Below are 26,658 nucleotides of genomic sequence, written 5' to 3' on the forward strand. Positions count from 1 at the left end.
TTTTCAACAGTTTTGCAGGTATAAAAATCAAAACTGGAGTTGAACCCATTGGCGGGCTTTTCTTGTGTGTAAATCACCACCAAATCTCTACTGGTGTTATAAATAATACACCGCACTAAACCAGACCTACAGCTAGAGTTACTGCAGGCATCTACTGGCTCCATGTGCTGTTACGTATACAGCAAGAGTACCAAGAAACAACTACTGCAACAGCTGAACATTTTATTGGGCCTATTTTACACATCCACCTACATGCAAATGCAGGTGCACTAATGAATCCAGCCTGCTCTGGGGTCTCTGGCAGCTGTAATGTTGGGAAAAAACCTGCATCTAGTCAGAGGAAGAAATTTTTTTTCTGCTGAGTTGAAAAACATCTGAAAAAAGTAAAAAGAAAATAGCCTGATAGTTTCCGACGTGGTAGGACAAAGGTGAGCGGGATTTGGTGTGCCTGTGCCGAACACCAGAGCACCACAACCCCAGCCAGCTCCAAGGGCGGCAGTCTGCTCGGGCCGTACTCTACCACGCTGCAACCAGAGTGCGATGGCATTCCTGCACCCAGCAGCCCAGCGGCGCGGGCTGCGATGGCACGCCAATACCCAGATGCCTGGCAGAGGTATTCGGCCCCAGAAAAGGGTCACTGTGGCCCCCCTACACGGTCTTTGCTCCAGAGCTGGCTCGACGGTGAGGGCTTGGGTTGGCTGCACCACGCTAACTGCATGGTGGAGGCACGACTACTGACAAAAGGCAGAGGAGGGACTGCCCCGATGATTACAAACTTAAGGAAGCATGTCACTGAGTTAGCGTGAACCTTGAGCTGACACCTGGGTTGAGTTGAGGGAGATGGAAATTTTGCAAATTTGAAGAGTTCCTTCCTCTGCTTCCATGTGGGACCTTTCTGCTCTCGCCAGTACATGGATTTTGTACCGATCATCTCTGCTCAAAGGCTGAAGGAGATCCAGAGCTGAAGAGGACTCTGAAACCCCTACCTCTGCCAACAGGCAGTGCCTTAGCAGGGGCATATTTAAGAAACATTTCTCCCCATGTAGCTCTTGAGGAACAGCATTCTCACAGGGAGACAAGGGTTTGTCTTTCAACCTTATCTTTGCAGATCATTTTGACTCACAGATGAAGCAGCGTAAAGGAGCCAGCAGCTCTGGTACCATCAGCCTGCGGATGGATACGATCAATTACTTGATCGATTAGTGCAGCGTTACCTCATCACAGGTGAGTCCACTGCCGCTGCTGTCACCTGCAAAATCTCACTGAATTTATCCAGAGCTGTGGCCAGCGGGATTAACCTGCCCCTGCCTTCACTCGGCTGCTGGCTTGAACCCCTCTAGTTCTGAAAAAAATCACGTTTATTCCCAGGCCACGCAGCTCCTCGCGCTGCACCAGGGCTATCTGAAGGGGGCGGTGGGTTGCTCAGCGGCTAGAGCAGCAGGGAGGATGCTGTGCATCACCTATTCCGCTCTCCTCATTCTCATGCCACAAAAAGTGATGGCTCCATTATGGAGGGCTGCAAGAGAGGATCCTTCGAAAGGATGGCCCGGGGTATTAAAAAACTACAGTACGTGTGCAGGAGCGGCAGCTGGCATGGGCCAAAGCCACGCCAGGGAGAAGGAACAACGTGGGCAATAGCCTGCCAGTGCATGAGTGCTCCCCAACCCTGCCTGGCCAAGCCAGGACATGCCAGTCGACATCTGGGACCTGCCTGCCTTCATCAGAGGAGTGCAAGCTTCACTGTACCCACCCATCTCCGCACGTCTCAAAAAGAGCTGAAACATCTCCAAATTGATTCCTTGAGCCTGCTGCAGCACAGATTTTAGTTTCCAAGCACAACCTTGGGTCAAATTTCTGCCAGGAGAGACAGTGGCAAGCCAGTACTGCGTATCGCTGATTGGCCTGTGAAACGAGTCAGCCTGAACCCCCGAGACTTGTTTCCCTGGGATATCAGCTACAGTCAACTCTTATGCAAGATGACAAGAAGAAAGTAATTTAAGTCTCTGTTTTTAACTCAACCGAACAGCCCTTTGGAACAAATTCTGTTTGTCATTCCTTACTGATTCCTTGTTTTGTTAGTTCCTCTGCATAACATCTGAAACATTCGTGATCGTTTAAAATGATAAATTATTTTAATGTACTCTGAATTTATTTATTATTACTGCACAGGCAAGAGGCAAGTGCCATAATGTGCTTGTTTAATAATTGGCAAGGATTTGGAATGTGAAAGTCTTACCCAAACAACAACTTCATTTTATGGGGAAGTGTGCACATATGTCTAAATGTACCACAGTCACATTTCAGAAAGATAGGAACAAAGCTTCACATAGTCAAATAATTTATGATCCTGTACTGCACAAGAATACCAAAAGAGTATGGAAGTCAAGGAATGTACCTTTTAAAATCATAAAGGAAAGAAGAAATTTTTTATATTTATTACACCACCCATCCCTCTCATAGACATATCTGCATTTATATATGGGCGCACACAGCTGTGTTCAACACTGGTGTGCGGACGTGCATCAGAAGGACTGTAATGCTAGAATATATATAGTATCTTAAAGTTTAAATATGCTATATACACTTGATATTCTCCTGCTATTCATACTGCAAAACTTCCATTCCAAATGCCCAATTCTCAGTAATACGAATGACAACAGAAAGAGAACGTTTGGCAGATGTGTCATCAGCTTTCCACGAGCACTGTTGCTCCTTTGGCAAAGACTATTGGCTATAAAGGGCAGTTCTTCTTGGAAGAGAAGGCAAAACTGTCAATAAGTCCCAATCCCCAATTTAAATAATAATTAGGTACCTACATCCCCCCTGAGGACCTGAACAGCTTCAGAGTTGAAGCCTGCTTGACCTTCAGTGTGACACAGGCACTCAAGCCACACAGGCACCTTCAGCGATTTTGGCCAGAGCAGCTGGATGTTCCTCAGGACCATTGATCTGGGAATCCATGGGATTTCATAGCTCGAGAAGTGTTGGCAAGGACCCCCCACAAAATAAAATCCATGATGATGACCATAATGCTGTAGTTTTATTCTGGAGTCAGGGGAAGCAGAAGCAGGAACTGGATATGGTCCCAGCAAGGTTTTGTTTGGCCAGGACTCCCCTGTGCCCGTGGTTGGGCACTGATGTGCTTTACTGGGAAAGGGAAAGTTCAGTCTGAATATCAGCATGTTTTGAAAGCCAGAGAAGCAGGAGACACAGGTTTGGCTGCTGCTGCCAGACCTCTCCTGCCAAAACAGAGTTCAATCCCGTATCAGACTCTGATTTCAGAGACCCTGCATTTGGTACCCCTAGAAGGACCTAGTTTAGAAAAATAATGTTAAGTAGACATCTCTCCCCTGAACCATCAATGTTTATCAGAGGAGAGCCACAGTGCAGAACAGGGAGCATCCCATTTTCCAATAGGAGCAAAGAAGACAACACTCAGCTGGGAAAGTTGTTTTCAATAGACGGCGAGAACTGCGATCTCTGCAAAGCTCAAGGGAGCCACAGTGAAGCACTGAGTCATCAGTGCTCCACAAGGAACAGCATTTCTCCGACACGCTGCCTTGCACGCCTCCTGTGCCACCCCCGGGGTGTCACAGTCGAAAAGCCCCGTACTTCTCCGGGGAGGCAGAAGTCACACTCGCTGCCTTTGGGGCTGAAGCGGCAGCTCTCCCAGACAAGGACACCGAGAGACACGGAGGACACCAGGAGCTGCTCTTCCCGTTCCCCAGATGGCAACTTCTGCCACCAGTGGAAAAACTTACGGAAAAGAAGGAGCTGAGTAACTCTAAAAGCAGCCACCGAAAGAGATGGACGGTGTTTCAAATCAGCTGTGTGCCACATCCCCAAAGCTTTTAATACCAGTAAAAGCATACCAGTAAAACATACTCCCAGACAGCGTTCACCTGCGGCTGCTTAGCGCAGCCCGTCCTGTGTTATCTGTTGGTTCATACAAAGAGTTTGATGATTACCTCAAGTCTCTGAGGCAGCGGACAGCATGTAGACCTGAAACTCTCTGAGGTGGAAAGAGAAACAGCCAGGCTACATGCAAAGAATTTCAAATTTACAAAACAAACCAAAACCCCCAAAACTCCTTACCTATGATGAAAAAAAAATCTCCTATAATCACCCTTCTCAGATGACTGTTGGCTACCCTAAACCTCAGACAAAATTCACACGGGACTGCCAAAAGTGACGACTGTGGTCAAAAACACGTGGATAAAGTTCAATCTACCTCTTAACAAGGCTGGCCTACAACTGATCCCTGGTTTTCCCAGCCAGGTTTGACAAGCACCGACATCCGCTCTGTAATCACAACCGGACCCAGTTATCTGCTTTACAGCCTCCAGCACTCCTACTCTTCACTGGCAGCCTTTGGGAACTTTGATCCAAAGGATCCCACCTTGAGGTCTAACTCTTTGCAGCAAAGAATTCACATTGTTCTACGTATTACAGAGCATGTATTTCATAAATTACTCCATAATCACATAGTGGTAAAAAAATCTTTTGCTCTCTTTAAAAAAGTGTCAACTTCTAAAACTTAATTTACTGTGATTACAAAATGTAGAAGTACCATCAGGTAAACTAGCTTTTAATATCCATGAGCTTTAAGGAAAATAAAATGCAGGATAAAAAACCTTGCTTGCTAGAGAAAGCCATTTTGATCATCTTCAGATTTGTACATTTAGATATCTAAGGGGATTTTGTTTACGAATTGCAGCTGAGGTACGTAGGAATTGTTAAGAAACATATACCTGTTTTCTTGGATATATAAAGCCGAGGGCCACACACACAAATCAGCCGTAACCTAGATAAGCATCAGCACAGAAACTCAGAGAGAAATTCTCTTTTATTTCTCCCGGAAGCAGAAACGCCTCTTGCTGCAATCCCGGCGGCGAGCTCTCCGGCTGCCCACCCTGCGCACGGCCAGCGGGAAGAGAACGGAGCAGCCCCCACCCCAGCGGAGGTGGCCTTCGACTCCCTCAGTACCCAACCCTCAAGCACCAGGACTGCTCATGGGATGGTGGGGGAAAGAGAACAGGCTACCCGTGCCTGCTCTGAGCAAACTGCTCTGCATTTGTCACCTCTCCTGAAACACTCCTGTTCCAAAACTGCCGCTTCGCTGTCAGTGTTACGGATATGCTGCAAACCTACAGTGATCCCTCTCATTATAGGAGGTCTTGAAAAGGGTCACTAGAGAAATCCAGTTCTGAAAATACAGACTGTTTCCTGTATTTCTAGCAGTTTACAGTATAGCAATTTATTCTTCCAATAAAATAACGTTTTTATAACTTGCTCTCTCCTTCCTTGTGCATTCTCATTCAATCTTGAATGGTTGACTGGGAAGAACATAAAAAAGATGCAGGTCAGAATTGTACTTCCGAAAATAAGTGGCTTCCCAAAATTATTTCGCCATACAAAACAACTGCATTACTGATATAATTTCTTGTAACTTCAATAAACAGTGACACAAATAGTGTTGGGACTGCATGGATCAATCACTGATTGAAAACAAACAAAAGGTACACGGTTTTAATTATCGAGACTACAGAAATAACTCATCCTCAGAAAGAACGCCTTGGCAACCAAGAGATTTTCTTTAAAAAAGAATTGCTAAGATGCCTTCCGTACCAAAACAGGTGCTAAGTGACATTCTTACCAAACCGTCTGTTCGCCTGGTCCCTCGGGAGGTGCGAAGCACAGGGTGCCATGCCCTCTGCCAGCGTTGGGGAGCGCTGGTCAGGGAGGCCATGGGACAACAACGAGCATCCCAGCGCTGCCCAGGCAGAGGGGAAGCGTGGCCCAGCCCCGCGGTGGTCCGGGCAGCGAGGACGGGGAGTGTGCCCACCCCGCGGTGTGCAGTGAGGGCGAGGGGTGACGGGGGGGCCCCGCCGAGCAAGAGCACCGGGCAGGGAGCAATGCTCGCAGCTTTGCTTCTACAGCACTAGAAAAACGCTGCACGCGTTTGACACTAAATGGACTAATTACACTTTCATGCGAATTAACTATTTTAAAACGAGGGAGCTGTACTACTTATTTTACTTTGTGTTAACACTTAGAGGCTTTTACTGGAAAACCTCAGCAGTTAAAGGAGGCTTTATTCCTCATCTTTAGTAAAGACAATGAAAACTTAATGTGAGAACTGAGACTGGAACTTGGCTCGCTCAGTCTGCCACCTTATTCAATGAAAGAGGCTACGTGCTTTCTTCCCGAATATCTTAGCTCAAAATGAGACTTGCAAGTAAAAGTTTATCCTCAGTTCAACACAGGTAACCCCATTTAGTCACGCTCCTGGCAGACCTCAAAACGTGGGTCGATACATAATGGGGCTGCACAGCTGAGGAAAAGCCCTGGGCAGCCTCACCGCAGCCCTGGGAGCCGGCGCAGGGTGTGTGCCGAGCGAGCGCTCCCACAGCGCCCACGAGGCCCTCTCATTAGGGGATGCCTCCACCCAAATGCGCATCACATAAATCACCCTGGTCTTCTTGCAGCCAAGAAAATGCTGACTCAAAGCCATGAAAATTACTCCCATGTTCTAGCATTAATTATTAAAACAAGGAACGCTAGATGCTTTGGGCACGGTGCTGTCTTTGTAGCAAAGCAAGGAGGTAACTTTTGAAGCCCTCCTTGCCGGAGAACAGACAAAACTGGAGAAGCCTGGTGCTGAAAGGTGAATCAACACGTGCCAACAGAAGGGAGCCGATGACCATCTTGCCGTAAGAGGCTGGGAACTACAGCGCACAGCCAACTTTGGGTGCTGCAACGTACAGTAACTGAGAAGAGCTAAATTCAGACGGCTACAGAGCTGGAAGGAAAAAAACTGCTTTACTGATGCCCAAATTGCTTTATCCAGCTGACTGGAATTTGTATTTAAATAAACAGCCAGCTTCCAATACTTAGGATACCAATAGCAATTATTTTAATGTATAGTGAAATATATTTATGTTACAAATACCCAGCGAAGAAAAATTCAGGAGGAGCAGTGACGATGTGCAGCGAGACTCAAGATAAACAGCTCTACCCATCTTCTGCATACTCTTTTGAAAGTGTTTTCTTTCATAGTGATCCTACATTTCCCCTTTCAAGTTGCAATATCAGCCGAAAACAAAATAAACTCTGATTTGAAAGAAGCCTACAAAAGGCACATGAAATGAAAGAAGTTAATCATAGAGCAAGAAGAATGAAAAAACAGATGTAACGCATGTTATTTCACCATCTAATTGCTTTGTTCCAGAGTTCAGTAGCGCTGTTAATGCTTCCTTTAGCAGCATCTCTTTACAAAACAGATACTCTCCCTCCCCTGTGAGATAAAAGTATTGTTTTAATCTTAAAGCTCTCATTTCATTTATGTAACCTATCCAGCTGCACAGACACTGAGTTTCAAACACAATCTTAGGCCTGGAAAATTGAACGTATTCCAGCTAAAACCCACTGGGAGGTAAACTTTAGAGTAATTCCACAATGTTTTAATAAGGTAGTTCTGAACATATTTTTGTTTATGTCCTAATAACGTTTAGTACTGGCTGAGTATCTGTCTTAACTGCCCGCAAACTCACCAAGTTACCTTCTCTGCAACCTTTAAGTCTGAAACAGTAAAAATAAAATAGACTTTTTTTTTTTTTAAATTGCCTTTGATTCTCCAAATCTGCAAACAGAAAGCACGAGGACCTTAGGACAGCTCAAAATACAGAGTATAATTGAGGTACACATAAAAACTACTTGTCAGCTGCCCTACATAGACATCTACTGTATTTTCAGTGGCTACTACACCAGAAGCAGGCTGACTTGCTCTAAATGATTCCAAATTCCTGCTGAAGATACCTCATGCAGTATTTTACAGCAGATTGTAGGATCATTGAAAATGCATGTGGCTAAAATACTTTGTAATCTGGAGACCTAAGTGAGTGACACCCCAACAAAAAATAATACAGCCAGATATTTCATAGCTTAAAACTACTGCCAACTGAATTGGAGATTTATCACAACCAAGGAGGTTCAACCCACTGCAATCATATTCCAGATAAGGAGGAAACGTATTTTTCTTGAAGTACAGCAAGATCATGACAAAAGTACAACGCATGAATAAAAAGTTAGAATCGGGGAAAAAAAATAATCTAATCGAGCCAGAGGATTAACAAACACAAATCAGAAAGGAATCAAGTAGATTAAGCATGGTGTACGACTACTGGTAAACAAATTCTGCTCCAGTCAACTGGACTGAAGGGAGATACCGTAAGCACGGGGAGAGCAAGGTTCCTCAGGAAAAGCCGTAACAGAGCTACGGCAAGCGTGGAATCTCCTAATGGCGTAAAAAGCTAGCTTTCCACGGTAACCATTGAGAAATACGAAAATATAGAAGGAATAAATAAATAAATAAATAACAAGGCGAATACTTCTGACAGGGCGTAATCCTCAGCACCCCGCTCCAGCCCAGCAGTCCCCTGCCAGCGACGCTCAGGCTGCAGAACCCAAAACCCCCGATGCCAGCAACCCAAACCGCATCATTTCAACCTAGCAGCCCATTTGCAAACTTTCCATCACTGGACAGCCCTTTACTAAACGAAAAAAAAAAAAAAAAAAAAAGAGTTAAAACCGAGAAACGACTTTCCCACCACCCAGCGGCACCCCATCGGACCGCTCCAGCTCCGGGGATGCGGGGTACCGAGGGCTGTCGGTGACAACTTCACCGCACCGCCGGGGCATCTCCGAGCCGCCGCCGCCGCCCCGAGAGCGGTCGGGGCTCCCGGCGGAGCCTCCCGGCGGAGCCTCCCGGCTCTGCCGGGAGCCCCGACCGCTCTCGGGGCGGCGGCGGCGGGGGGCTCGGCTCCGTGCACCCCTAAACCTCCCCCCCCCCACTCCACCGCGGCCGCCATCGCCTCCTACCTAAGCACCGCCGTGTCCCCCTTCCTGACCACCAGATTGTCCACGGTGGCCCCGGGGAAATCTCCACCCGGAGCGGCGAGTCTCCCGGGTGCCAGGAGCCAGCAAAGGCCGAGGAAGACGATCGCCAGCCACTGGTGGGAGCCCCCGGCGCTCCGCACCAGCGGTACCATCTCCGCGCCGCTCCTCGCCGCTCCTGGGCCCGGCGGCGGCCGAGCGTTTTCCCCGCTAACGTCGGCTCCCGCCTGGTACCCTCGGTCGCTGGCCGTCCGCGGAGCGTGGCTGCTCCCGGGCGGCCGCCGCAGCATCTAGCGAGGAGGGCAGCGCGCCCGCTCTGCGCGCCGCGGCGGCGGCTCGGCGGCGGCTCGGCGGCGGCGGCGGGCGGCCCCCGCTGCCAGCCCGTTGCCACGCAGCCGTCGCCCTGGCAACCGTCCCGGCGGCGGAGGGATGCGCGCCGCCCTCCCCGCCGCTCCGCGGGGCCGGTCTCCCGTTTCCCAACCCTCCCCCGCCGCCGCTCCCGGGGCTTCCCGCTCCGCCGTCCCCGCCCCTCGGCAGCATCCCGGCTTGCGGACACCCCCCCCGCCGCCGCCCCGCCGCCCGCGGGGTGCGCAGGGCCGGCCGGCACCGGCAGAACCGTCCCCGTTCCCCGTCCCCCCCCCCGCCGCGGCCGGTGCGGGCCTAGCGCGGCGGGCCAGAAATCGCTCCTCGGTACCGCGCTCTCCCCGTAAGGTTTAATAAAAATGTACCGCTTTGCCAAAAGCCAGCAAGTCAAACAGGGCCTTAAGGCAGCGGGGCTGGAAATTGCACCGACAGCTCCACGGTGAGGCTTCCTCCTCCCTCGGGAGCTGCCGGAATTTCCAGAGAAACGATCCCGTCCTTTCTGAACATAAGGTCGGCCACTCCGACTTTGGGGGAGTCCCCTTTCCTAAAATTCTGCCGGGACAGCTACAGACGCTCACCGACAGCAGGAAAAAGGGAGCAAAACACCACTGACAGACTACTTCCCTACAGACACACAAAAATTAGCAGCCTTTTTTCCTCCTGTGGCCTTCTCCAGCCTGTTAAACACACACGCGAAACGTCAGCCTCTGACAAACGCCACTAAGTGGGGGATTCTGCCTGCCCGGCTTGTTTACCCAAACGCCCACCCTCCGGCCCGACCGCTCCCCACAGGACACCAGGCTGCGCCTCTCCGGCACCCGCCGAACCTGGTGCAGGAATCGCTCTCCTCCCGCCGGTTCGAGAGAAGTTGCGTAAGCGATGTGTTGTTATGTAACAAGAACTGCATGACTGCTATGACATTAAGGGCCGGTTTGAAACGTTCTCACACTAATTCAGGCATATCTGGCCCATACAATGTTATAATTGTTCCTTCACAGCAGCTCTGCCACCCCACGCTGCCAGCCCATGGTGCAACGTGGTGCACCGATTTTCCTGCGGCACTTCCCCTTTCATCAGCTGCCAGAATACGTATTTTGCCGGTGCACCAATTTGCATCAGAAGGATTTGAGAGTAGCATGTTCCAAGTAACAAATCTTTAATAACTGTGACACCTCCAGTGCTTGCTCTTTAGCTAAACCTGTATTCCTTCTCCTGTAATCTCTACCCTTCTTTACTGCATCCCATTGCATAAGATCTTTTCAGCTGCCGAAAGAAATTCTAGCGTATACGAAAGGGAATTCTTCCTCTACTTCTGCAGCACATAATACTACAGAGTTTCCTTGATAAGGAAAGAGAGGGGGGATGAGAGAGAGAGAGAGAGAGAGAGATTGGTTCCCAAATCTTGGATGTGGAAGACTCGCTGTCAGTATTACCACTATAATACAGTAATGCCTTTTTAATGTTCAACACAACTCCACAGTGAGACAATTCTCTCCGCTAGCACACGTGCAACTGCCGTAGTATGCAGTACCCATCCGTTGGGACCACAACAGTAGGAACTTGCTGCAAGAAGTTGTTGAACATCTAGTACCAAGAATACACTAAGGAATATTTCTGAGGCAATGCCACACATTTTGAAACAGGCTTGCCAACAGGACAGACCCCAGCTGTAAGCCTCGGTCGCTTTCACCAACAGGGAGTTGTTAATAGCAGGTGGAGCCGTCCCACATCTCACCTGTCACCATTCCACATTCAAAGATATACAATAATCTCCTGTAGGGCCTTTCCAGACATGTATGCTTCCTGCACTTAACAACCACAAAACATCACAGAGTTGTAATGTCCTGTCTGCGTAGCTCAGCTATCACTTTTTCCATCACGCATCAAGTTCTGTTGTCAGCAGTGTCAAAGCGGTTCTCCAAACACTGCATCCTCAGAATGTTTGTTTCCAGAGGAACCTCAGTAGCCCAGTGGTTTTGGTCTTCGCTTCTCTGACGTTTCACCTGTGGCAGTATCGCAGCTTCAAGAGCCATTTTCCATCTTCTGTATTACTATCCAGAATCACAGCATGGTTGAGGTTGGCAGGGACCCAGAGGTCATCTTGTCCAACCCTCCTCCTCAAAAAGGGCCACCTAGAGCTGGTTGCCCCGGACCATGAGTAGTCAGCTTTTGAGTATCTCCAGAGACGGAGACTCCACAACGTCTTTGATGCATTCCCTGCCAGCTGGGTTACTGGGTTTGCAAGTGGTTTGTCTTACAGCCAAACACACAACACTGCTCTGCTTTGGATCCTAGGATAGTATCTCTCCCATTCAAGTGCTCGGGTATATTGGACTTTTCTTCTATCACGCTTAACGTACCAAACTGCTCTTCCGGCTGCTGTTGTAGTATGCTGCTGTACAGACTCATGCTGTCTGTAAAGCTGGAAACAAAGCGAGAAGTACTGCAGTAATTCTTCAACAAGAACCCAGTAGAAAATGCCTCCTGTCACTCAGCCTTAGGACTCCAGGCCAGACGCCCGTTTCCCATCATCACTGTTATGCAGGAGTGGATGCCCTACTTCTCAGATGGGGTCATCAAAACCTTTGCCTCCTTTTCAAATCATTGGCCTTCTAAGCTGAGATGCTGTGTTTAGATCTCTGAATGCTCTCCCAAATCATGTGTTTAAGGGAAGCTTGGTCTGAAAAATCAGCCAGCTCAACCTGACAACAAATGCTTACCTACCTGCACTGACATATCAACATACCCTTGTCACAACAGCAGCAAGACAATGGAGTAAAGTTTGGAGAAGTATTTGTTGAGAAGGTTTTGTATACAACACACAGATGACAAACACACCAGCACCAATCCTACTTCAGTGGGTCCTGAAGACCTTTCTATCACTTTTCCCCACACTTCTTCCTTCCAAGGCTGCATTCAACGAAATAGCCATCTCCTTTGCAAGGCTTCTATTTCATTGCTCCAAGAAGAGCATCTCAAGGGCTTCATCTTCCTTTTTTTTTCCCCAGGATGTTTTTTTCATTTGCCAAAACAACTGATACTTGCCTTACCTTCTCCCTGATAACAGCAGACTGGCTTAGCCAAGCTAATAAGTAGTGCAGTGCTTCCTCTCTGCTGCAAAAATAGACCCTTCCACTGTTTCCCAAATCAGTCCACACTTTGCTATTTTTCATGTTAAACTTTTTGGGTAGGTGAAGTTAAAAAAACAAAACAAACAAAAAAACCCACACATGTTTCTCAAGGCTTTCTGTTCTTCCTTTTATCTTAACCACGCTATGTACCCTAACTAGATAATGCCATTCTTTTGTAACAAAAAAAAAAAAAAAAAAAAGGAGAGTTCAGATCCATCAGATCAGTCTATCGTCTTGCAGACTTGCAGTCTAGAGTGAAATGTGGTTCCTCCTGTAGCGGACATGCAAAGTACTTCTATTACAGCTGGTCAGACAGCATTTACCAAATCAATTAATTTTTGAGGCAGAACATTTATGAATGTGTTTGTGATGTTCAGTGCTATTTCTTAGCCTTTGGGGGAAAAACCTTTCCAAGCTATGATGCAATTTTTGCTAGTATGTTGTGTTGGTATCAAGAGGAGGAAGACACGAAACCACAAGGGAATCAGTTTTTAGAAGTGAAAAACTTCACACAGCTGTCTCATGTAAGAAGCCCTTTGAATGTTCTGGCACATTAAGTATGCAGATCATCCAGAGAGAGATGTGATATAATAGTTGAGATCTAATTTTAGGGAGAGCTCTTCCTAACCTTTAATGATTCATATGATGTTGTTTTTACTTGACCTTAACGAACAATCAAATAATTTGCTCCTCTTTGAATAAGAAGGACAAATGACATTTCCTCAGCAACATTCTGTTCATTTTGCAAAAGACTGTCTAAGTCTCAAACGACAATAGCCAAGATGAAGCTTTTTATTTTGTTTTGTTCATTTTTAGATTCATATCCCTGGCTTTCATGCTATTTGCAGATCAATGGAAAAAAGAGCAGGTCAGGAGTCAATAGCAGTTATGCCAATCAGTGTTGCTCTAGAGACTGAATTCTTCCATCTGAATCTTCCCCACCTCCTCCCAAGCCTAGGAAGCTTGCAGGGTGAAAAAAAAAAAAAAAGAGAAAAAAAAAGAGAGAAGGAAAAAAATCTCACACCAGATGTGTACACACATAGAAAAGATATTTCCATGGAGAGAAGACAGAATTCTTTCACATTAGCTAGCTTACTACGAATTGCATTTGGCTATTTTAGCACATTCATTTCACCTGAAAGAGCTAGGTACTTCTAACATAGCAATAGTAAGGTCATATGATATTTCTTGCGATTCAACCGCCTTTTTGTTTAGAGCCATTTAGAAAAGCTGAATTTATTTGTTGTTTCCAAGTATTCGTTTAACAGTTTGCACAAATATTCAAGACTGATTCACAAACTTCACATTTGGCTTTTTGCTTCCTTTCCTTCTGTGTGTTTAACTCTGCTGTAACTGTTCCTTCATGCTAGCGACGAAATATGGAAGTTGAATGACTAGAATAAACTCTTAGAGAATTGGTACTTTTGATCTGCATCGTATCAGCAGCATTCAACATGGGAAGAGGTAACAGGCAATGCACACCGCACACCCATGGGTCGTTGATAGCCTGCGGGCAGAGCTCCGTGGCACACTGCCTGTCCTGCCTGCATCCAGGCGCAGGACTTTGGTGGAATAATCTGCCCAGGGAACCCCTCTGACTGACGTGACGGCTGGTTGTTGGATTGCTGATTTTCAATGAACTCCTCAGTTTTAGTCACGTTCCTTTTAATTCCTGGTCATGTCGAGTTCCAGTTAGTTTCATTTTTCCGTGTACTTTGGACAGTGCTTACCAACTGCTAAATACGCCTACGTTAGAGTTGGTCAAGGAATTGGCTCCGTTTCTACATGTTTTAACACTGACTGCACATGTGCATGTCGTATTTCTAGTCCCAACATCATCTATAGCAGCAGCATTTTCAAAGTATGTCTCGTCTTCTAAAACAATCATGCTGCAGCGATGGAAGGCATTCCGTCCTGTAATTTTGTTAATGGCTCTAATCAAAATCTTTTTGTACAGAGCTCTGTGAGAATCAAATGGGCAATTTCCATATATACATTTGTTTGCTTTTGAGACATACATTTCTGAAAGTGTTCAAGTATTTCCACCTAGTTGCCAAGTAACTTTGGCTAGCATCATCCACAGCATCTGAATCGCAACCTGAGGTTTGTCATGATACTGTCCCTGATAATAAAAACTTTGTTTCCACTTCCTAAACAGATGATAGGCATTTTAAACTGGGGAAGAACAGGGGAGGGAAGGACATACGGGATGACAGGACACAGATGGGACACAACCAAAAAAAACAAAGAACAAAAAAACTTCTACACTGAATTTTCAGAGTCATGTTTTGTGTCCAAATTTACAAAAACTTTGGCATTTTGAAACATTTTTTCAATAGCCAAAGAACAGTAGAAACTTAGAGGTAATGAATAAAACATTCCTGGACGTAAAACTAGTTTTCTAGTTTTAATTGAAAATCTTTAAGAGAAAAAAAAAAGTAAAAATTTCTATTAGCTTAGGAATTCTCAGGTAATATTCTCTAATATATCTGCTTTCTGCCTTTCTCTCCTGTAGCAAAAACATCACATAAGTAAGGATGACACTTTATTACTATGCTGTAGTGCAAACTCTTCCAAGAAGCATCCAGCCATTGCTCAATGTTCTTAAAACATGTCTCAAGTTTCCCAAAATGGGAACAAACAACCCAAGGCACCCAAAGAATTTGTCAGCTTTAGTTCTCAAAGAGCAATTTCTGATGTTTCTGCAGAACTACTGTGTAAAAGAGCTCATCTAGATCAATCCCACTGGATCATCAGTTACAGTATGAAAAGGCTTCACAAAATGCATTCCCTGAAAATTTCATTTGAAAAGGGATGGGGGGATGCAGAGAAAGGCGAGGAAGGGATAAATCTCAGAAAACACAGATCCAGCACCTTCACATTTTTAAATAAAAGGTTTTGTATGTCTCCTTTCCAATATCTACGTTTTATTTTTTGTATCTCTTATACATGAAAAATGGAAATAGTGATTTTGTCAAGTATTGAAATCAACAGAAATTTCCTTTTAAATAAGTATCTCTTTCACAGATAACTTCAGAATTCATGGTACTATGGTGGGGTTTTTTTTGCTAACAGGATTGAAAGCAAATGCTGAAATCTCCATAAAATGCATTTTCCATTTTCTGCATAGTCTATTACATGACTATGTACAGAAGTGCTCAGTAAAATACTTTACAAAATTATTTCCCATACTTCAAAAACTGGAAGAATCCTGGTGTGCTATCATCTAAGCTAGCACCTACGAGCTGTAAGCCAGTAGTTCGATTAGCACCAGAACGAATGGACTCTAATTTCCATAGATTTGAGTCGTCGTCTTACTTGAGTTTTTAAATTGACAGAACAAGGCTGCAGAACAAGCCCAGCCCATATTAGACATCAGAAAACACATATAATAAAGAATTCTCAAAGGAGAAGTGAATCCATGGGTGCCTATTTATAAAACACAAGCTCTAATTATACCTTTCTCAGACACAAGGCATTCATAATGTCATTTCTCTGGAGTCTCTCATGTTTAAGAAGACTTGACTTGTGCTACATCCCTCCACCGCAGAGACAGACAGACATGCCACACGTGCAGTGCTACACACTGAAAGCCACGAGGCAGGAGTCATTTCCATCTTATGTCCAACATTCGAGCAGGAATACTCAATGGCGCAGAAAAAAAAAAAAAAGTGGAACAATTTCTTCTTTAGCATCTACAGAGGCATCAGGAAGAGCAGTGCTGACCCAGCACCTTGTAAATTAGCTTTCTTAACCCCAGAGAAGCATGGAAATGCCACGTTTATGCATGATATTCCTTCCGAAATCTAGACCCTTCTGCCTGACAGAAGCGCACATGTGTCTTTAGGTTCTTGGTTGGCTTAACCAAGCCCCTCTGGGATAAGACTGCACACAGTACAAGGCTATCAATAAAACTTTAGTCATATGTGGGTGAATGAAAACATTTTCTTCACCGTATGGTATACTATGGAAATAATTGCCGAATGACAGAAGCTCACTAATATTGATGCCAAATACATAGATAATACTGTCAACTTGTGATCAGCCTACATTTTCCTATTTTAAGACATACAAGTGAGTGTAGTTTGAAAACATCCCCAAGAAGCCTCAGACTGAAGAACTCTGCAAAGACACAGATTCCCAACATGCATGGAAAGTGTTGGGTTTTTTGAATTGTTCAGAACTCTTTGATTCACAAAGGTAAAGAGCAGAGTTTGCTATGCAAAGAGGTAGCTTTAAATAAATTTGAGGAAAAGAATGGTAACTGAAAAGACATAAGCATCCTGCCTTACTAGAAATAACATCTTGTGGTTACTGTTCTATAGTGAGGAAATATCTTCCTTGTTGGTTCTGGAAGTGGAGCAGAGGAAGGAAATCTGGAGTTTGCAGTACAACAATTTGCAACTCTCCACACTGGAGACAAGTCAAGACACTTACTTTAATAGTGTGGTGTAGTGCTTGTAAACAAAATGCTTTTTTAGTGTTAAGAAAGTGCACAAATGTTTTTTCAAGTATGCTTGCTGCAAATAGAAGACCATTTTATGAGCCTAAGGATTATGTATGCAGTGTATTTCAAACTTACAAAGCAAAACATTGTTGTTCCTTTGGTATTTTTCAGACTGGAGATGTGCAGAACAGTCCCTACCGAAACTATCAGATTTTAAATCACATTTCCTAACCAAGACATTCATATTTTACAATGGCTTGTATGGGGATCCCTCACTATTACAGTCAGAGTTTATAACTTGGACAAGACAGGCTGTGCTACGTGTCAAAACTTAACAAGTGTGGACAATCTGTGAATCTGTGCTCAGCAGCCCAAATCATTCTTTCATGTTAGAATTTCATTTATTCATCAGGGAGCATTTTGTCTAAATAACCTCTGACATCTCACGCAAACGTTTCAACCTTGGGAGAAAAGCGCCGTACGCTCATGTGCCTCGCAGGATGGAAGGACGGGGACTGCGTATGCAAAGCAGGAGGGATCAGAAGTCAGCACACTCTCCTTTTCTTGCCCAATGATCAACACCCCTGTTGAAGACCTGATGGCAGGGCAAAAAGCTTCCACCAGGATTACAATAATCAACCCTACCCTTATTATTACAATAAGGGGACCCTCCCTCCTGCCATTTTATGAGCAAGAAAACAGAAGAAAGAAAGAAAGAAAAAAAGAAAAGGGGGGTGTGTCTGTCCCAGAGCATGATTCACACACTTTCCTTTGGGACATAGTCATCTCCAGTATAATGTTACGGGATCTCTTGTTTTTCTTTTTAAAGCACACTGAAGAGTACACACTAGTTGTCTGGAAACGTGAGACCTTGTCACATTCAAATTGCTCATCTAAAAGCATTATTCTTTAATTCTTTAGGCTAATCAAACCAAATTCTTCCAGTCTATACTCATACCCCACCAATCACTCTTGTTGATGTCTTCTGGAACATCTCTAGCTGCTTGGCAGTGCTTATTGTCCCTGCGAGCTTGGGGCCGCTTGGGTACATCCTACTCTACCACTGAGACCACTGCAAGCCCATAACCCTAAGCAACCTGATACAACTTCAGATCTGGCCCTGCTCTGAGCAGCAAGTTGTACTAGATGGCCTGGAAAGGTTCCTCTGAGTCATCATCATTCTGTGTTTCTAAAATTCAGACCAGTACCAACGCAAGCCAGACACCGAAGGTGCAGCACGTAGTCAGTGTATCATGCAGTTTTGACAGTGACCACCAGTAACTGCACTGAATAGGATTTTCTGAACCATCATGCATCCATTCCAGAGTAGCTTTATCTCCCTAGCTTTTGTAATAGCTTTCTTTACAAAAATGTTTTGCAGGAAAATATCAAGCCTCCTAAAATCAAGTAGATTTCCATAATGCTCTTTCTTTATTCACACGGTCTGTTACCCTGCAGCAAAAGGGGAAGTGATACGATATGAAATGAGTTCTTAAAGGGGGTAGGGAGGATTTTTTTTTTTTTTTTTGGTATGCAGCATACCTGATGGAGAATATGAAGACCACTGATCACACCATATCAAATAAACCAACCTGATAAATTGATTAATGTGCTGACTTCATATAATCCTACTCTATTCTCTATTTGATTTACATGTATAATTTAGCTTACTCATTTAATCTTGTTAATAAAATATCAGATTGAAAGTCTGTGTGGATTGCATGTTTTCTCCCCAGGTATTAAGATTAAAAACCCAAGGAATCTCCAGATAGTGACTTTGTAAATCTCTGAGCGATGGCACAAAGAAATGCCTTATAGCACTTCCATAATTGATGCTTGAATCACTGCACTGCTGGAGTCTATAGGAAACAATATTTGCATATCAGTCATTTCTTTTCACTAACAACAGGGGTTTCAGAATCTGCGAGGAGTGCTGTGGTGGATATAAACCAGCCATCAGAAAGGTTGATCACTTTCCCGAAAAATCAATCTCTGCTTCTCACAGGGTTGTTAAGTGAAAACACACCTGCGCCATTTGGATTCAATAATAAGAACAGAGTTATGACATTATTAGGAAAAACACATGAATAAAACAATGAAAATGAAGTCAACTTTGGCCACGCTTATGGTCAAGAACGGAAATGGAATTTCATGGTCACATTATCAGAGACCAATTATCCTTCTGAATATTAAAGAATTTGTATGAGAGGAGATGTAACAGTAGAACAAACAGAGCCACAAACTAACAACTAAGAAGCATGATTTATCTTGCCAATCTCAAGCAAGCAGTATGGCTCATATTTTGAATATTCACACTCCATCCTCAGTGTGGCATTTTAAAAAGATACTGTATTTGTCAAATAAATTGAAATAACCACAAGAAATGAACCACAATCTGCTAGGATACGGAAGACTTACAGAAGAAGCTTAATTCATCAAAAAAGTATACCTTGCCAGTGCACATACTTCTTATTTCTTGTGCATAACTTATCTGTATATACATAAATATACGCTTCATGCAGAAAGATTCAAAAGAAGTAATCTTAAATTTTGTTCCAATGTAACATGGAGACTACTACTGAAGGTGATATAGATAAAGCAATCTGTCTGAAAGGCTGAATTTTGAAGAGAAGCTTTTCAACATCAATTAAAAATAATAATTTTTAGGTATTCCAAAAAGCCCTCAAAGATCACCTCTGTACCACCTACCAATGAAACAGACTCATTTGCACATTTTGAAATAGTAAATCTAAATTCAAAGTCAGAGGAACTTTAAAAGACTGAGTCAGATATTATTGTCCTAAGAGTGAACATCTCTCTTGACTTACCTAGAATTTTTTAAATTACTATTTTTTCAAAATGAAATATCGATAAAAAGCCTGACCACAGCACTGCAAAATGTTTTACATCAAGCATAAACCTGTTTACGCTTTAGCAGATTTTTTTTATCCTTTTTTTTTAATGAAAATGAGGCTTATGTCACCAGATATGTTTGTGTTTGAGTGCCTATCTACCATGAACAGCGTTGAAACTGGCTGACTGACTTCAATCAGATTTGACATAAAGACAAAGGTCTAAATGATAATATGTTCCTACCAACATTATGAAATTAAGTAACCAGAGACACTCTATTACTGTTCCACTTGAGAGGAAAAATGCAACATGAGCTTATCCTTTATTAGACACCAAGAATTCAATCTTGAAATGCAAAGTCACAGGAAACTGGGCTTGCCTACAAAGAAATTAAATCTCGATTTAAAATAAACAAACAGAACTTGCAAGTCTGGGAACTTAAGATGCCCCTAGGTAGGTCATTCAAATGGGAAACGTCAAACATTTTCAAAATTTTGCTGGGGTATCTTTGCTGCTGCTGTTATTCCTGGTATGTCTTTCATTAAAAGAATCACGATACCATCAGAAATCTTTCCCATGGAGGTGCTGGTAGGCATTGATCAACCCTTCACCTTTACCTTTAAGCTTGTAATTGTAAAGGCATGTTTTTCAAACCTTGAACCATTCGTTGTCATAATTTTTCTTAAATCTTTCCAATTTTTTGGTATCTATTTTAAAGCATAAAAACCAGCAACATGGCACAGCAATCGGTACTATAGCAGCAGTCTCAATACTGCTGCATCACCTCTTGGTGCTTCTTATTTCCCCCCCATACATTCCAAGAATGGATGTCTTCAGGTACAAAACCAGCAGCAACTTTCTTTTTTCACAGGTTTATGAACTTAAATTAGAAGGGATATTGAAATTCAGCATTCACTTAACCTGTTTGGCTCTAAGGAAGTATTACTGGCTTTCATGACTAGTGGTTTTGGAAAGCATCACAACAGGAGGATGAACTTACAGCATAAATAGTAAACTCTAAATGTAGGTGAAGTAAGCCTAGTCAAGAATAAATCACAGACAGTGATGACAATGGTAAACTTTAAGCAGTAATACAGTTTTCTGGTGTATAGGCAGAGACATGCTACTTGTGTATGTGCACAAGGTTGAAATGTTTGAGTCTGACAGATCAACAAGAACAGAACCATTTTAAACAATGTAAAAATTATTATTTTAAATAATCTGGGACATAATTTCAATGCTTACTGGAAATCTTAGAACCAATTGTGGCTCATCTGTATACACGGAAAGGCAGAAGAATGAGTAACCACAGTGAATGCCAGCAGCATTTGACCCCCTCCAGGAAACAAACCACAGAAGATTTATGAAAAGTGGGTTTGCCCAGAGCAAAAACTGGGAATTGATGTTCAAATTCTCATCATTTGTTAATAATTAGTCATAGCGGTTTGAAATAACACCTCTAGTACAGAAGTAATGATGTGTCATTCACACACAATTCCCAGAGGTTATGATGTACCAGAAGTACAGGAATCCTAATGTATTGGTATGAAGTCTAAAGATGTTTATTAGTGAAATTCAAATAGAAAGTACCATTTCACTGAGAAACCCACAAACTGTCATACAGATAGGGAAGAGAAATTAATGCACATGGCAAGGGAGAACACGAAAGCCAGTGGAGATGATGGGCCCAGACCTGGCTCCTGACAGTGCATAAGGCTTACCAACAGCTGTCTGCAGCTCACCCCACCAGGTACAGGCCAACAAGAAACGTTAAACAAGATTTCTCTATGCTGGCATCAGAGTACTCATTTCCACTTAAAATGGTGGATCGAATGAAGTCAATACAACAAAACCAAACCCAGGATTGCAACAAATGAGTGTAACTATATTACTGAAACAACCAATTCAGCTGGTAGACAAAATTGCTACTCTTACAGAAATGAAACATTCTGTATTAATGCGTAAACAAAAAATCTGGAGGTACAGTACTCAGGTGCACTAGCTGGTGGACAAAGAAAGGATAGTAATGAAATGGGGCACAATACCATGGGGGACAGTGGAGAATATCTAAATAGGCATGTTAGACACTAGAATAAACATAGCATGCTACTAAATAATGCTACCAAAATGATTTCTCTCACAAAACCAGGAAATAACAAGTTTCAACAATGGAAACATAAAGGAGTGAACTGTACATATGGATAAAACACAGAGGTTGCAAAATCCCCGCCTCAACACACAACAAGGTAAAACAGGCGACATAAAATGCCACAAAGATTTCTCTTCCTCAAAGAAATACAATAATGCACAAATTGTTGTTTGTTATGAGGTCTCATAAGTGTATCAGGCTTGGATATGAGTATGGCCAAAAAACCTGTGGCTGGGATTTCCTGACACACCTGTATTTTAATTAAAACACAGAATCCCCTTCTGCAATTCAAAAAACTCCATCAAAAAACTAATTCATTCACACTATGAAACTATACTAGTATGCTAGTTGTCTGCATATTTGTTCCTTTTTTACAGTTTTGCTATGAGTTAAGTTGTTCCCTTTCCCTTTTCTTAAAAGTTTTTAAAAAAAAAATAATCAAGAGAGATGATTGTCTTGAAAGATAAATTTCATTTTTCTACAGAAAAGGCCTACCACATAACCGCGCTGTCACATTTTCACTTATGAGAAGGGACTGTTTCTTCTGAGGGACATATTATTCAGTAACTCCATTCTGTGCAACTACCAAGAAGGAACACAACCTTTCCTCAGGGTATAGTTTCAGTAGACTACTAAACGGCAGAGCAACTCCTTAACAAGCCCAAGAAGCACAGTATGGAAGATAGCACTGTTCACAGCATCATACTGGTCCATAGCAGGAATTGTTGTGAAACTACTGAATAAAAGCCTGGGCTGGGCTGGAGCTTCCAGAAAGCTGCTGGCTTCAGCAGACCCCAGGGAGGTTCAATAACCTAACAATGGTTTACACCAGCAGCACAGCCCTGAAGGTTTTCCCACAAGTAGCACAAGGATAGAAAAGTGTTCCCTGGAAGTACTGCCAGTGCTCTTTTCCTACTGTGCAGTGATTATACATTACTGAAATACTTCGTTTATAAGAAAGTAAAATAAGCCTCCTTACCACAACACCAGTCATAGCGATCGTTGTCTCCTTTCCGATGACACAGGAAGTGAAGCAGAGTACAGCAGCCTCTCTGGAGCCAGGAACCAATCTTTCTCTCTTTGCCATAGGGCTGAACAGTTTTTGCCATTATGCATCCCATTCAGTAGCCTTCCCAGTGTAACTCTGGCCAGTCCATCAGATAGCAGTCCTCTGGCAGCAGATTTGGTATTCTTGTGTAATCTGCACAGAGCAACACCATCCCACACTGCATATTCCAGGAAGGACCAGCTCTCTCCTTCTTTTCCTCTTTATTAGCTGTGCAAGCAACATCCACGAAGAAGGGCCCATGCACAGTTGCCTTCCATTCATTAGTGGGCCATGCACATTCCCTTTCCCAGTCTGTTCCTCCAAGAGGTGTTTGCTTTCTAAGCATTACAGAGTAACCAAATGGCCTTTCCAGATTAAGCCCCGAGTTATGCTGGTGCACCCCAGCACGCTCTCCAGTTGTGTGCCACAGCATGCCTGGGGCTGTTGATGAGCTGGGATAGAAAGTCTTGGTCCATCGTCTCTTCCATGCTGCAGACACGCACAGAGTGCCAGATCTAGCTAGAAACATGACCTTATAGATGCATGAACTTGCTTGTGCCCAGAGCTGTTGGCCAGCCACAGCCTCTCCAACGAGGGGTCCCGAGGAGCACCCCATGACCCCTGAGAATGGGAGTCCCTCCTTGGAGCCAGGTATTGAAAGACATCCGTTGAACGTTTTTTCCTTTCCTCAATAGGAGGGTCATTTCTTACATCCCGCACTACAGGTTATCCTCAAGGGTAAGCAGATAATTAAACCAGGAAAGGAATATTGAAGCACTTCCCAATTTAAAATATGCTGGGACACCTAGGAAAGAAAATAAAGGCTATTAGGTTATGTATGATACATGTATTCCTGTAATTACTGTATACAAACTAAATCTTTAGTGTTTATTGACATCAAAAGCAAAAAAAAACCAACAAAAAACACCTGCATTTTAATAGAAACTAGCTTGAGAGAATAATGTCAACAGACATACAATTTCACTAATACATTTTCAAAAGTTTTTTTAAACACCACAGTTTCATATATATATATATATAGGTTTATTTCAGTTTTTAGACAAACCTTTTCTTACTGACTATGGTCTCCACTCCCCCCTGGCATACATTTAACTTTACTTATGTCTTTACGTGTACTTGAAGATGACTGCAACTCTTAAATTTCTACCGTCTTAGTCATATAAATAACACTGAGTAGGAAAACTTTTCAAAGTTTATTTTCAGTGTGTAAATCGAGAAGCAACAGAGTAAGCGATTTCAGAAGCCTTTGTTAATACAGTCGTATTTACAGAGCAGGTATCACGATGTCGTGGTTTCACCCCAGCCGGTACCGAAGCCCCGGGCAGCCGCTGGCCCCCTGCCACCTCCCCGGCCGGGCCACGCTGGGATGAGGAGAAAACGGCAAGAAAAGCTGGTGGGTCGAGACAAGGACAGGGAGGGATCCCTCCTTCCCTCCCTCCCTCCGCCCCCACTGACGGGCCACAGACAGGCTCAGCTCGGGGAAGACGCGAAACCGGTTTCCCTCGCTGCCAACCGACTCCAAACGAGGAGAACGAGGAGGAAACCCCGACCTGCGAACCCCTTCCCCCCAGCCCTCCCTCCTGCCCGCCTCAACTCCGCTCCCGCTTCTCTCTCCCTCCTCCCCCCGGCGGCGGGCAATGGCGGTTGGGGTCCGCTCACCACACGTTGTCTCTGCCGCTCCTTCCTCCTCAGGGGGACGACCCCTCACTCGTCCCCTGCTCCGCCGTGGGGTCCCTCCCGCGGGAGACGCTCCTCCGCCAACTTCTCCTCTCTCCCCGGGCTGCAGGTGGGCAGCTGCTGCCCCGCTCCCCTCCACGGGCTGGGCTGGCCTGGCCTGGGGGGGGACAGCCTGCCGCCTCACCGCGGGCGACGGGGGCGTCCCCCCCCCCCCCTCCTCCCCCCCTCCTCCTCCTCCTCCTCTCCTTCCCTCACCTCACCTCGGCGGCGGCCGCAGGGGGCTTCGTCCCAGCCGTCCCCCTGCGGGTTCCCCTTGGGCTTCTGAAAGGCGTTCGTTCTCCCGGGGGGGCTTCTGAAAGGCGTCCGTTCGTTCTCCCGGGGGGGCTCCTAAAGGCGTCCGTTCGTTCTCCCGGGGGGGCTCCTAAAGGCGTCCGTTCGTTCTCCCCCCGGCGTTCCCGCCGTGGCTGAGGGGCTCGGCCTGGGCCGGAGGCGGGTCCGGCCTGGAGCCGGGGGAGCTTCCAGCACCTTCCAGCGGGAGCCGGCCCTGCCCGCCCTGCCCCGCCGACAGAAAAAATCGCCGCACGAACCCGAGACACGAGGAGAGTACTGACCCTAAAACAACCAGACATCTAAAGTATGCACTTTCGTTAATTTAGTTGTATGTTGCTTCAGAAAACATCATCTTTTACCCCTCAGATTCACTTCCAGTTACTTCTGAAACTTAGAATTAAATAAATTTGGGGGAAAAAAACAAATTGGAGAGAGGAACGCACTTGTAGCTGTACAGTCATTGTATTTTCTTATATCGAACCGATTAAAATTTACCCACAGTCTGTGCTCTAAGCGAGTAAACACATGGAGGGGGTGTTTCATCCTCACAGAGAGTTTAAGCAGCATATGTAAAAATAGCTCTGCTTTTGGCATACAACTGAGGGCTGAGCAAGGAGAGGAATTTAGGTTAATATTCTAGCATCCTCCAAATAGTCAGCGGCTATCCAGTCATGTGATGAAATGAAAATTGATCAACAAGACATTTCTCTTCGCTTAACCCTAGGACAAATTAACCTTTGTTGCGTTAAAATAAAAGGGAGTCTCACTTCTACATCTGACAGACAGAAAATGCCAAAGGGAAAGCTGCTCCCGCGCTGGTGTAAGTCCCACTGAAAGTAAGAATATTCGGCAGCTGTGCTGCATAAGGAAGACGGAGGAATCAGACACCTTTTATCATGCTTTCATCAGACAAGTGAAGCACACACACACCCCCCAAATGAAGCTTGAATTAATCATTACAAAGAACACAAGAACTATAAACTCTAGAAGTACCACTCCTGCCTGCATGTGGTTCTTGAGGCCTGGAAATCAGAATATTGTTGCTGATTTCAGTCAAAACAGGCTGACGCAGAGAAGTCTTAACTTTATACACGCAGCGGTTTATCTAGTAGGTGAGTGGTGGTGCTGGTATTTATGAAAAGAAAATGTTATTGTAAAAAGAAATCCAAGGCATCATTTGACAACTGAACATTTTTGGTCAAAGAGGTTTTTTTCTTAACAAGTGCTTGAGTTGTTTTTGTTCAAAGAAACATATTATTAAAAAAAACTCTTTAGTGCAAAAACTGTTTGACAGAAAACTTTAAAGCAGTTTTAAGCTATGTGACCTACAGCAAGAATCTACTTAGCACAGCCTTTTTCTGGAAACACATACTTCGGTTGGTCTCAGTAGTTGTGTGACCCTTTGCACTGCAGCAGCTCTGCACAATGATGTATGTCTTTAGTGAGAAACATAATAATTCTGCCCTGAATTAAGGAGAAAGGCACATGTTTCATTCTTGTGTTTGTGATGGCTAGAAGGAAGATCAAACAGGGTACCAAAATTTGTTCCAGGCCTTTTGAAAGACTTGAAAAGCATGAACGTCTTTAGAATTTAGCGGCAGCTACTTAATTTTTTATGAACTATTTCATTTATTGGAAGGAATGATGCCTAAAATTTCAGTGTTGGCTGCTCTGCTCCCAGGGCAAGATAAAGCCCATGTCACAAACATTATCCCACGTGTGACATCAGATGGATAAGGAGTGA

General features: G+C 44.4%; 1 protein-coding gene and 1 long non-coding RNA gene across 5 annotated transcripts in view; both read right to left on the minus strand.

Moving 5' to 3' along the window:
- NEGR1 (neuronal growth regulator 1) overlaps nt 1-9,396 on the minus strand; it is a 294,195-nt gene extending 284,799 nt beyond the window's left edge. The window contains exon 1 of one of the 3 annotated variants that reach the window (XM_075037379.1): nt 8,881-9,392. In XM_075037379.1, coding sequence (XP_074893480.1) covers nt 8,881-9,185 — 305 coding nt within the window. In that variant the 5' untranslated portion in view covers nt 9,186-9,392. Of the gene's footprint in view, nt 1-8,880 lie in introns of all 3 variants that reach the window. The other 2 variants (XM_075037377.1, XM_075037378.1) reach the window with 2 other exon arrangements.
- A 14,802-nt stretch (nt 9,397-24,198) lies between these two features.
- Nucleotides 24,199-24,947, minus strand: LOC142035531 (uncharacterized). 2 transcript variants are annotated; one of them, XR_012651906.1, is made up of 3 exons: nt 24,840-24,947; nt 24,567-24,741; nt 24,199-24,268 (listed from the first exon to the last, which is right to left on the minus strand). It is a non-coding gene; the product is annotated as an uncharacterized LOC142035531 (long non-coding RNA). The 2 variants fall into 2 exon arrangements; XR_012651907.1 differs by having other exon boundaries at nt 24,845-24,937.
- Nucleotides 24,948-26,658: the final 1,711 nt, after the last annotated feature.

The sequence above is a fragment of the Buteo buteo genome, chromosome 10 (assembly GCF_964188355.1).
Source record: "Buteo buteo chromosome 10, bButBut1.hap1.1, whole genome shotgun sequence".
NCBI lineage: Eukaryota > Metazoa > Chordata > Aves > Accipitriformes > Accipitridae > Buteo > Buteo buteo.